Genomic DNA, 12,169 nt, shown 5'->3' with positions numbered 1-12,169 from the left:
TTGATGATGTGTCAATCTGGGAAAATACATGGAGTTTGACAAACTCAGGAATAGAAGAACCAGGATGTGCAGGGATAGGATATTTTACCTTTTAAAGTAGTAGTGTGACTTCCTCATGACCTCCTCTGCCATTTTGGTATTGCCTCAGAATACGGGCTCTGTAACTAGATGACATCTATGGTGATAAAAAACAGAAAAACAGAGCAGTTTATAACAGGGCAACCTAAAATCTCAAGTGACTGAAAAAAAATGAAGGATGCCTGCAGTAATACAAACACCTACCTAACTTGATTACATCATAGGAACCAAAAGGAATTGCTAATGCAGGCCAGCTTTTCTCCTAAGTAGTGCATCTGCATTAATGCAGTCTGTCATTCATTCTCAATTCATAGAATCATGGAATCATAGAATGGTTTGGGTTGGAAGGGATCTCAAGGATCATCAAGCTCCAACCCCCCTCCCACAAGCAGGGTTGCCAGCCACTAGATCAAGTACTAGATCAGATTACCCAGGGCCCCATCCAACCTGGCCTTGAAAACCTCCAGGGACAGGGTATCCACAACCTCTCTGGGCAACCTGTTCCAGCACCTTACCACTCTCTCATTAAAGCAGTTAAGCTGAATTTCCTTTGAATATTCCTTCTGGCAAAAAAAAACCCAAAATGCTACCAACATAATTTCTCTGTCTTAGTTAAGGCCAAAAGCCCTGCTTACTCTCCATACACGTGCAGAGGTGATGAGGATTCACTGTCATTTCGTACTTCCCTTTGATTGTTTATCCTTTACTTGTCCTAAAATACTAGCTCTGTGTTGTAACTGTGTGTGCAGCATTACCACAGCTGACAGGAATCGGTACTCCACTACTTTACCCGTTCCTCTTTATTTTGTTGCTCTGAATGGAGTGATAGCCATATAAGCCTCTTGCTATGCTTGGAAAAACAAAAACAATTAATTATATTGTACTTTAACTACAAGTTAATGTGTAATCCAAATGTAAAGGTCTCAAGAGACAAAAAACAAACACACTATGCACTACAGCTGTGTTGGATGCTTCATTCAAGTGATCCTGAAGCCATTAAGTTGCTGACAATCTCTGTTAAAAATATAATGTGAAAGGAACTTCACCTTGTATGGATATTTGGTAATTGTGCAACCCTCACTAATCATACTCTTTGAAAGTTCACAGGCTAAGAAGTCCTCCAGAAGAGCCTACAGGAAAGCAAAAATGAGGTTAAGAAATAATTTCTCTGAAACTCTTCTATTTGTCTTATAATAGCTGAAAAGGAACTTCCTGAGTTGCCCCAGTATCATAAAAGATTCCAGTGAGAGACAATTAACCAGATTCTCTCCTGGTATGGCAATCCAAACAAGAAGTTTGCTGTTCACATTTAATTAAACAATACATTAAATGCTGAGAAACGATTTTCAGATGGGGAAAATTCAAGTAATTATGTTGCAACTTGCTGTTTGAAAGACTCAGGATGCAACTGTGGTTAAGTTAGTGTCAACCACCAATAACTGAGCAGAGTTAATCATTGTCAAAGTAATTGAAATATTATTAAAATTATTATCATAACACTTAGAAGCCACAATAACACATTAGGTGTTCCTGATATTAGATGCTGTAGAGAGATAGAACAGAAAGATAGTACCCACTGTGAAAAGCTCATAGCCTACTTTATTATATGAGACAACAGAAGAATGGATGCAAATAAGCAGGAAAAAGCACACTGAAAATGTGTAGAGCTTACAGCAGAATGCTCTGCCAAGATCCCCAGGCTTCTTGGTAATTTCACTATAAAAATGAATCCACATCCTTGTCTAGGAGGAGGGCTACGATCCTTCCAGCTGAGTATTTCCATATATGTCTATAGTACATGTGCACCGAGCAGCATTTAGCAGCAAGGTAGCAAGACAGCAATGCTTGCAAATCACATGCATTCACTGTACATTCATTAGGTTTTCGTAGTACACATAAGCAGCAGATCCTGTGATCTCACTAGGAAAGTGTTTCAATACGCCCAAAAATGTCAGATAAATATTGCACTTCCAAAAAGTGCATTCGAGATTGTGGTAGTAAAAGGAGGTGAAATATTTAAAGTAAGCAATACACTTCTGCTCACATACCAATGACTTTCACTAAATTAGTCCTAATGCTTAAGCATATGGACAAAGATGCAGCAAAATGTTATTGAGCACCTGTGTAAGTCTGCACTCATTGCTCCGTTAGAAGCCCTAGATTTCAGAAGAGGCTGCAAGTTCCCATACCCTACTGAAGCAGAATACCACACTTATATGTTGTAACTCAGCTGCACTGCTGCCAGCTGCTCAAAATCAGCCCACCTTCTTTTGTTGTATACGCTGCCATCACCAGCATGCACCCTTGGCTGCTACTGATAAGTGAGTTAACTCACTATTATTTGTTGCTATGATTTCTTTTTCTCAGATTTTCTAAACAGTTTTTAATCCTAAAACTTATCCATTCCCTACTCATATTGCATTTTGGGGGTGCCTACTCTGTAAAACTGGCATGTAGTTGAAAACTATTGTATATATTGGTGATTAAACAAACTCCGTATGTGGTTCAAAAGTTCAGCTACAATTTCAATGCTTTGGAGTAGAAAACGATAAAAAAGCAGAAGGTTAAAAAAAAACAAGTTGAAAAATATAGGATGAAAAATGCAGCTGAGAGGGGAAAGAGAAACTTGTAAATGAGCACAGAAGCAATTTGATTACCATATACAGTACACTTGTCAAATGCTACATTTCCCTGCTTTGATGTCTGATCCACAAGGGAAGGTTATTTGCTGCTCCTTCAGAGGCAGCTTGGTTTTGGTTTAGTGATTCAGCAGTTACCATTGGATCCTCTGCTCTGGACTTCTGCCAAACATAGCCCAGAGAATTTCACCAGTTGATTCCTGCACTAAGCTCAGTACCTTCTTGTTGAACTGGGGCATGTCTTTTAGGAAGACAGCTGTTCTTCACTGGATCCATAGGTGAGTTGTTTCAATTACTAATTTCCCTTGCTGTTAAAAAATTTGCACTTTATTTCCCATTTGAATTCGCCAACCTTTGTGCTAACAGTCACAGGTTTGTACCCTGATGACAGCTCATCTATCAGTTCAGCATCAGACAATTCATATGTGTCAACGCAGTTACTGGGAAGGAAACAATTCTGTCTTTGGAAAGACTTTCTTTTAGATGGGGCAAGAAAAAACAACCTTTAATAAAAACTACTTGGCAAGAAAAAAAACCCTTTAATAAAATCTCCTCTGTAACTAAAGAGGGAGAAACAATACAAGGAGAAATGTTACAGGGAGCAATCAGTAATAGCACTAGCTAGAGTGACAAGCTTGAATGTGTGCAGCCTGAAAGGCAGCTGCTGATGCAAAAGTAGAAAGACCTTTCAATGATTTCTGAGTGACTCAGCAGTCCCATGATGCATTGTGCAAATAACCCCTAAAATGTAAGGGATGAGATATCAAGAAATTGTCTTTATTACCCAAACAAAATTACTGTAGCAAAAAGTTACTGTCGTTATCCTTTAATAACAGCAAAAGCGAGATTTTAGAGATGAGCCATGTTGCCATGCTTAACTCTTCTCCAATGTTTGCTGCTACTTGGAAATATGCAACCATCACTAATCACCAAAGACAATCACCCAGAGCAAAGAATGGAGACAGGGAACAGGGAAGAGACCTATGGACTTCAGCATAGCACTAGTGAAGGCAACTCAGCTGACTGAGAATTCTCTTACACATATTCCAATGCTAAGTAGCATTTCTCTCCAGTTATGTTAAATTTCAAGTCTATCTTCTTTTCCAGTTACCAAAAATGTTTAATGCAAGGATAGAAATGTCTGAAGCAAACAGAAGGGATAATTTTTTTGTTAGAACTGTGAAGCAAGGTGACCCAATGTTAACCAACACTCCCTCTAGATAATCCCCAACTCTGATATTCTTTGTCTGGTTGATGTAAATGCACACATTGCATGGAACAACACTTTTTGGCCTCACTTGGAAAGCAGACACAGAAGTTATTCTCAGCCAAAACAATTTGCTTTTCAGTCTGTGTCAGGCATGAAATTAAAAAACACCAAGAACTAAAATCAAGATCTCTTGCACATATCTATGAAACACTGGTATGTACATTATTTAATAATCAGAGGTCTTGAATCAATATGTATTTCTGACTCGTAAATGGCCAACCACATAGTTTGTTCAAAGCTATGCCACAAAGAGTCTATGTGTTGTATCAGAGCAGCTAGGCAGTGGATAATGTGGAAGAACAAAATGGAAAGGCCAAATAGGAAAAGCTGTGTATGAGCTGACTGCTACTCTCTGCTGCTGAAACTCTCCACAGAAGGGATGGCAGACCATGTATGACATGACGGATTGCAAACAAACTGTTGACTTTCTATGTAGGGAGTACCAAAACAGGATGAATGTCTATCATTAGTAGAAGCAATTCAGCTTCTGCTAAGACAGAAATAGAGAGCTTGTCAGATTGTTCTGGCTCGCACAGTTTCAATCATGGACAAGTTGGCTTCCAGGAAGATTCACCATGAAGACCAAATCCATTATGTCACACAAAGAGTCAGTGGTGGAAAGCTGCAGCTGATGGATGACAGGAGAATACCAACAAACACCATATGTGACTGTTTTATGAGGGACGCCAGGGGATTTATGGACCAAGACAAAACATGACAATGCTGACCGTCACAAGGGAAAAAATGCACTCATCACAGGTTGCCAACGCATAGGGAAGTGCTGGGCCCATCTCTTTCAGTTTTGTTTCAGCAACAGCACAACCACCAGCAGAAATGTGTTGGACTCACTTCTGGGAACATTTGGTTAAGCTACTAGTCAGAGCAAGGATGTGTCACTTAGGCACTATTTATCTACACTATGAATATCAGGATTTGCTTTTGAACTGCCCTAAGTTTGTCTAACCTATCTGGTTAACACAGTGCTCAACTGATGAAGAATTGATGCCCAGCATTTGGCACATACCAGCCCTTTTTTCTGCCATTTCCATATGCAGGTCTAAACTGCATATCTGCTCACTTTTCCTGAGCATGTTTTGAAGAACCATGTCAATTTTGGAAGTCTATTCCATCCAGATAAAGTTTTCTATTAGAATGAAGGTTTCAAAATTGTTCTGCCTACCAGATGTTCTCTCCCCATGCAGCATGTCCATACTGGAGAAGTTCCCATCAGCATTCTGCAGTGCATTCTCATCAGCAAGCTTTTATTCTCCCCAGGTACACACTGACATGACATCCCAGACCACAGAAGAAAATTCTCAGATACACTATGTACTGCTCTATACCTACATTTTATTTTATGAACTGTAAATGTAAACTTGATTCAGAGAAGAAAAACAGTGTTTGTAAAACCTGTAATTTAGCTATCACATGGCAAAACCAAAATAAAGAAATCAATGGAAGCATGCATTTTCAGCTGAGGAATCAGCTGTCAGTTCTTTAAAGCAACAGAAGTTGGGAACACACATTTTATTTTTCATTTCCACACAAAAAATCATATTGGGCTGCAGATTCAGTTACTGTTCTTCCACTATTTTGAAAATATTAATAAAAATTTATATGTTGAGCAGCATTATATCTCTTAGAATCTAGTCTTTGTGTGACTGCACTTTGAGTGATTTTTGCACATTTCAGTTTTGGACAAAAGCAGTATAACAAATTAAATCAAGAGACACTGCTGGGATAAGGAAGTCATAATATAATGATAGCATAGACTAAATATTCTGCCTACAGCAGGTCTGGAATATGAGTCCTCACAAATACTTCTGAATTTTGTGAGAAAAGGAATTTCATTAAAACCAATTGGCAATTGTCTTTATCCACAGACACCTTTCAGAGCAATTCTAATGACTTTGTCAAGGCCCCCAGTTCTCAACTGCTGACCTGTTCACCTGTCCAAGAACTGCACTCCAGCAACACGGACTGCATTTATTGGGCCACTGAATCAAATAGAAAACCATCTGTTGATTTAGAAATCACTTACCCTAATCAGAGTCACAATTCTAATCTGACTGTGTCCACCAGCAGTGTGAGAAAGAGTATTTAATGATACTGAAATAAAACAAAGACAATACTATATGAAAACTAGGTAGCAGAAGAGAGACTCAACAAGAAGTCAGACCTTAAGGTAAGAATCAATACGAAATTCAAACTGCGCCTCTTACTGGGAAATCTGGAATTTGGTACCCTTCCTCAAATGCAGATTTATATTTTTAACTGCCAGTACTTTAACTATTTGCACTGTGGCTATCATGTTACCAAAAAGCCATTTACTCAAGAGAAGTCCAAAAAGTTAAGTCTTATGGAAAATCCTAATTTAACAGCATTCCTACAAAATAGTTTCAGGCTCATAAGCACCTGGTGACTCGGATTTTGTGCAGTCACATACATGCACAATCACAGACACTAGCAAGCTTTATAAAACAATTCATCAGGTGCAAGGCAACAGACAGTCAAGCATGGCAAGTTATGTAGCTTAGTGTATTTTTAGTTAAGCTTCTTCTTATTATTACTGCCTATTACTATTAAATTCTGATGCCACAACAGTATTTACAGGTACATTCAAACTGAGCTGCCCTGTGCCAGTCACTATGCAATACCTGTAAGCACTTCACTCTACTCAAAAGACATCAAATCAGAACTCTGGATCTTTCAAGGTTTGTCCTTCTCCTTGAAACCTTGGTTTCACATTTCACTTTGCACTGGCTATTCCATCATTTTTCAAACCTTTCTGGTTATTCTACCTGTCAAAGAAATGTGCATTAGCCTCCAACAGGAAAAGGCCGTGTACCTGTAAGTGAAAAGCAATTAAGTTAATAATGAAAACAGTCAAGGTTTGTGTAGCTCTGTCAGAAAAATCAGAGATTTATTAATGGTACATTGGTTGGTGAAGAGAAATGTTAACTCCTGTTCAGTTAACTTGTATATGCTTTGTACACATTTTCTTTTGTAAGAACTGGGGAGTTAAACTATATTAATAGAGGCCTATTAAGGGGGCAAGTTTGTGTTCACAAAACCTTTTGACCTACCAATCAATATTCACTAGTTCCAGCCACACATTGATATAAATGAACTGCAAGCTTTTCCTTTTGCAGTGAGAGAGCACTTACACTTCTATACTATGAAGCTTTAAATGAGTTTATGGGGGATAGAGAGAGAATCTGAACAATTTCATCCACAAGAGCAGAAGTACTTGAATTTTGTAGATTTGCGTCAAATAGGTCACAAAATATTTCAGCTGAGGATAAACTGAGCGCCTCCTGAAGATACTGAAAATTTGGACCCTGTGACTAACTTCTTAGAAACTGGCTTGCCATTGCCATTCCCAAACTTCCAGCATCCTTAACCCATCACAACTTCACAACACATTCTCACTCCGGTTGGCCTAGGTATAGCTCTGTGCTAACATTTATACATGGAAATTACAGGAATCCTGAATGCAAACCTGAGGAATCTTGAAATCTGACTCATTGCAAGTCTCATAGGGATCCAATTTGCAGATATGGCCTAGAGCTACCCCTCCCTTTCTACACTTTATTTCCTTTCCAACTTCATTCTTGCACTGGAATAAAGAAAAGGAGACATGTTGCTGAAGTATTTATTTCAGTTCATGACCACTTGAAATTAGAACTGACTCATAAATAAAGCAGCACTGGCAGATTTGGGGTAAGAATATCTGATTTACAGACAGCAACACTTTGTGCAGAAATAGCCTTGATTAGTAGCCATCTTCATTTAGTAGCTGCCTACTTACGACACGGTTTATAATAGACATTGCCTTCATTCATTAGCTGTTCTTGTTTAGTGCAATATTTGCTCCTTTATCACACGCACCTTTAAGCAAAGCTGCAGGGGAAAGCAATTAAATGCAATCGAAACAGTGCCGTCTAAACAAAGATATACAGGATGCTCCCTCTGCTAACATTGCTGAAGGCCATGATTGTAATTTATAACTAAACAAATGCCCATATGTATGACATTACAAGCTCTGAACCATGATGTGCAGGTAATGAAACTGTACAATCCTTATTTATGCTATGAAACAAGCTGTTACTTTTACTGCAGCTAGAGAGGCGCTTATTCTCACGCTGCACGCAGGTGCAGCACTCAGAGAGTCCATGAGGATTTGCAAGTGCACTGCTGGGGCAGGTAAGGGCTGCTCAGTTAACTATACACTTGGTTTTTAAGACCCCATACTCCCAAGAGATAGGAGATTGTCCTGAATGCATATAACCACACCAGGTGAACTGGCTTGAAAACATTTTATAACCAAATTAGCTTTACAACCTATGGGTTCCTTTTAACCTTTTATTGCCCAGTTGGCCCACTAGTAAAATGTGACAGGAAATGTTCAATTTCCTCTATAAAGCAATTTGAATTCAAGGGATACTAGGTGTTAAGCACTGCCCATTAACAAGCAGCATTACTATAAATTCAGTGTAATTAATAACCAATAAAATTATTTAAAAAGTGGCAGCAGGACTTTGAGTTGGGTGCAGCATATCCTTGCTGCATTATCACCTATTGATGGCCACTAAAGGCAAGACAGTCTCCTGCAAGGCTACCCCAGTTACTGAAGTAGAGAAAATGCACAACAACTTCTCCATATTGTAACCATAAAACATGTGACTAGAGGAAAAGAGGAAACCTGTCTGTGTCGTTGGGTTTTCTTACACACTGGGGAGTGCTGGCAGCTGTGTGATAGAGCAGCCCCAAAGTTCCCACACTGGCTTGAACTTTCCAAGGAATAACTCTGCGCTCTTTCTGCAATCCAGGCAAAACCATCTGCTTCAACACAGCAGCTAGGAATGTCATCTCATGTTACTGTCCTTTAGTTTCAGCTCTACCCACTCGTATCATACATCCTTCCATCTCTATTTCTATGGCTGACACGTTAAAAAGAATGAAACCCACCAACACTTTTCTGTTGTTAACTTTAATTTCAGCAGAACGGCTGTCATGAGGAATTAATACCATTGCATTTAGCAATTTAATTAATACAAGAATATTAAAATTACAGTAGTAATGAGTAAAAACTATTCACAGCCATAGCAGTGCCAGAACTCTTGAAATTCAGCATAAAAAAATATGCAACACTAATGAATTAACATAAACTCTAGGGTTTGAAAGCAACATTTGAATTCTTTTCCATCCAATCACATTTCTGCTCTCAGCCCAAACTAATTATTAATCATTTCTCTGCTGGTGATGGGGGCTAATTTGTAATTTTATTTCATCAATTTTTATTAGAGCAAAGAAGACAGGTAGTTTGGTTCTATTTTGCATCTCTAAAGACGGGGGAAAAATATATGTGGATGCAGAATTTCAGTTTATGGCATCTAAATAAATCATCTTCCCCCGCAGAAGCAAAAGGAAAACAAATATCAAACTCTTATTGATCTTCACCTCCTACTCACCACACTGGATCTCACAACTAGCATCAAAATCTGAATGCAAAATACATAGTTTGTTATCATTATGATTACAGAGCTCAGCTTGAATTTATGTAGCAACAAAGCATATGTCACAGTTATCAGTCAGCATACATGGACAGCCTTGCCCTGGAGGTGTGAGCTGCTCTACTCTTCTCCACGAGCTGCAGGCAGATCCCCCAGTTCTGCAACTGCACCATTTTGCAATGACCTTACCAGGTAATGTTTTGCTATGAGAACAGCCATGGTCCTGGCATGAAGTGGTGTGATCTGCTAAGCCTGCTCATACCTGCTCAGCTTTTTACTTTTCTTGGATAAGGGTTTGAATCAACTTAAGGATTAACTGGGAGACAAAGGAGTAGCCATTGTAAATACAGAGAGTAAAAATGACAGAATATAACCCATCACAAAGTTCTAGTGGTGGTAAATACAAGTGGTGAAAATTCTTTTGGAAGATGTCACAGACGTCTGGACCGGACTAAGTGTAGCAAAAAACATGTATTTGGCACAAGACCAAATTAATAGACACAAATCAGGGCTTCCAAAAATTAAAGCTCAGAGACGTTCCATATACAATCATCTAGATTCCTTTCAATAGCAAATTTCCCATTGGCAGACCGAATCCTGAGTTATACAGAACATTTGCATTCTTCATTTTAGCAAGTGCGCAAAATTCGTTTGTTTGGCCGAGTGCCACCAAACAGCCACGTGAGCGCAGTGACCAAGAACCGGTGCAAGGGGAAACTGGCACAGCCATTCCAGATTAACATTTCTGCGATACCCAACCAGCAAAACTGCCAGTTATTTCAGATTCTATCCCACTGCCCCCAAAAGGAAAAAATCTTGGCTGATAAGCCAAGGTTTACTTGAATAAAAGATCTCCGGAACCAGATTTTTAGCTACATAAAGTAGCTGTCATGCATCAAAATGAAGATATATTGAGGGAAGTGGCAGCATTCTAAGTGTTTGGGAACGTCCACAGACAACTGCATGTGCCCTGTACATAACAGCATTTCTGAGCTGGGGGAACTGGCTTCAAGGACATGTAATTCATCAACCCAAAATGTAAGCAACACTTTGGCTGCCATCACATGTGTCTGCTTTGATCTTCTGTAAATATCCTGGGCCTTCAGTGAGGTTTCCAGGATTCTATCTTCCTCAAAACCACTCAGGACTTTACCTCTACATCACCCAGCAATTAGTTTTCTTAAGCAGATTAATAATGATTGGTGCCATGACCTGGCCCCAGTGAAATTAATTCTATAGCTCTTTTTAACTTAATTCAACAAAAACCCACTCATCCCAGTGGACTCACCAATGATTTTAATCTATACATTTAGACTAGTATAATAAGTTATTAATATAAATTAAATAAGAGAGAGCCCTACCATTTGTTTTACACAGAACAGTGATAGAATAATTAAAGCCAGTGAGCATTGGAACCATACAAAAAGCCTTTGAATATTAAACCAGATATAAGTCAGAGTTGTTTAAAAAGTATATGATTAGAGAGACTGTCGGAAAAAAATCTTTTTTTTTTCATTCAACATAACTAGTTTTTTGTTTGCACATATGTATATGTATATAACTTTTTCAAGTTATAAAACATCCCATTTTTAAATTCCCCCGAATAACTAATATGTGCTGTAAAGCACACGTGATAAGAAGCAGGATTTCACTGTCAAATGCTGTCCAAAATATTAGCTGTGTTTGTATGAGGGACGAATACCTCCCAGCAAAAGAGAGAACATTTGATTAAGTTTAGAAAGCATTCATCTGACAGATTAATTATCCCGAAGCAACAGCAGCAATGAACTGATTAAAACATAAAGTTTTCTATCTCTATGCTTCTATAATGGTCACATTTGAGTAAATTCCATTTCCCTGAATAGATTCAGACTTACTGAAAGGTCGTTATATACTTAGAAAAGTGTCAACAAGAGACAAGAAGGCAACAGCTTCTAAGAGGTATTACGGCAATGTATAATTGATAATGAAATTTGTTGGTTAAATTAGCCAGAGAAAAAGTATGAAGGTCTAATAGGCTTAGTCTGCCGTTCAAAGGAGCAAAGATATGATGGATGCTTTCTACCAAAGAGCAGCACACCTAGCAAGGGCAGAGATGGATTTACCTGCTTGCAAGTAAGGTTGTTACAAACAATTTTTGCCTTGAGCATGAATTTTTTCCTTATGAAAACCAGGCCTAATTAACAATATCATACTCTCTAATTGAAACAAACAAACCAACCAACCCTTTTCATCTTCTATCTGGATCAACCTGTCCAATTCAGGAATTCTGTACTGAATATTCACAGTGGGCTGCTGATCACTTAAATGACAAGGTATTGCTATTATTCTTGAATTATCGATAATTAACAAACACGTCATTCTGAACATTTGGGTACTCTCAATTTGTACTGGCAATAATTATGTTTTAGATTTGCAATTAGTATGGCCATTCATAGATTTTTTTGAAGCTGTTCAGAACGCATCCACTGGGAATTATGTACTCAAATGTAAAACAAATCAAACTCAAGGCTTACCACAATAATCCAGAATCAATCTTGTTAATATCTGATTAGCCATACTAGCTAGTTGCAACTCAGTGCTACTTACTGCACTGGGGAATTGCCTAAAGGGACATTCAGAACCTCTGGGATTTAAAGCTGCATTGCACTGGGGAAGCCATGTGA

General features: G+C 38.5%; 1 protein-coding gene across 12 annotated transcripts in view; it reads right to left on the bottom strand.

The window, feature by feature from the left end:
* LOC116237322 (uncharacterized) overlaps positions 1-12,169 on the bottom strand; it is a 227,617-nt gene that overhangs the window by 205,113 nt on the left and 10,335 nt on the right. For 5 of the 12 annotated variants that reach the window (XM_090148344.1, XM_090148345.1, XM_090148348.1 and 2 more), the window contains exons 2-5: positions 6,645-6,835; positions 6,029-6,096; positions 1,125-1,208; positions 89-175 (exon numbers count right to left, since the gene is read on the bottom strand). In XM_090148344.1, the coding sequence (XP_090004470.1) occupies positions 89-132 (44 nt within the window). In that variant the 5' untranslated portion in view covers positions 133-175; positions 1,125-1,208; positions 6,029-6,096; positions 6,645-6,835. Of the gene's footprint in view, positions 1-88; positions 176-713; positions 1,103-1,124; positions 1,209-6,028; positions 6,097-6,644; positions 6,836-12,169 lie in introns of those variants that run through there. The other 7 variants (XM_090148353.1, XM_090148351.1, XM_090148343.1 and 4 more) reach the window with 6 other exon arrangements.

The sequence above is a fragment of the Phasianus colchicus genome, chromosome 11, assembly GCF_987193195.1.
Source record: "Phasianus colchicus chromosome 11, bPhaCol1.hap1.1, whole genome shotgun sequence".
Lineage (NCBI taxonomy): Eukaryota > Metazoa > Chordata > Aves > Galliformes > Phasianidae > Phasianus > Phasianus colchicus.
The sequence above is the reverse complement of the archived record's forward strand: the minus strand, read 5'-3'. Positions and strand labels throughout refer to the sequence as shown.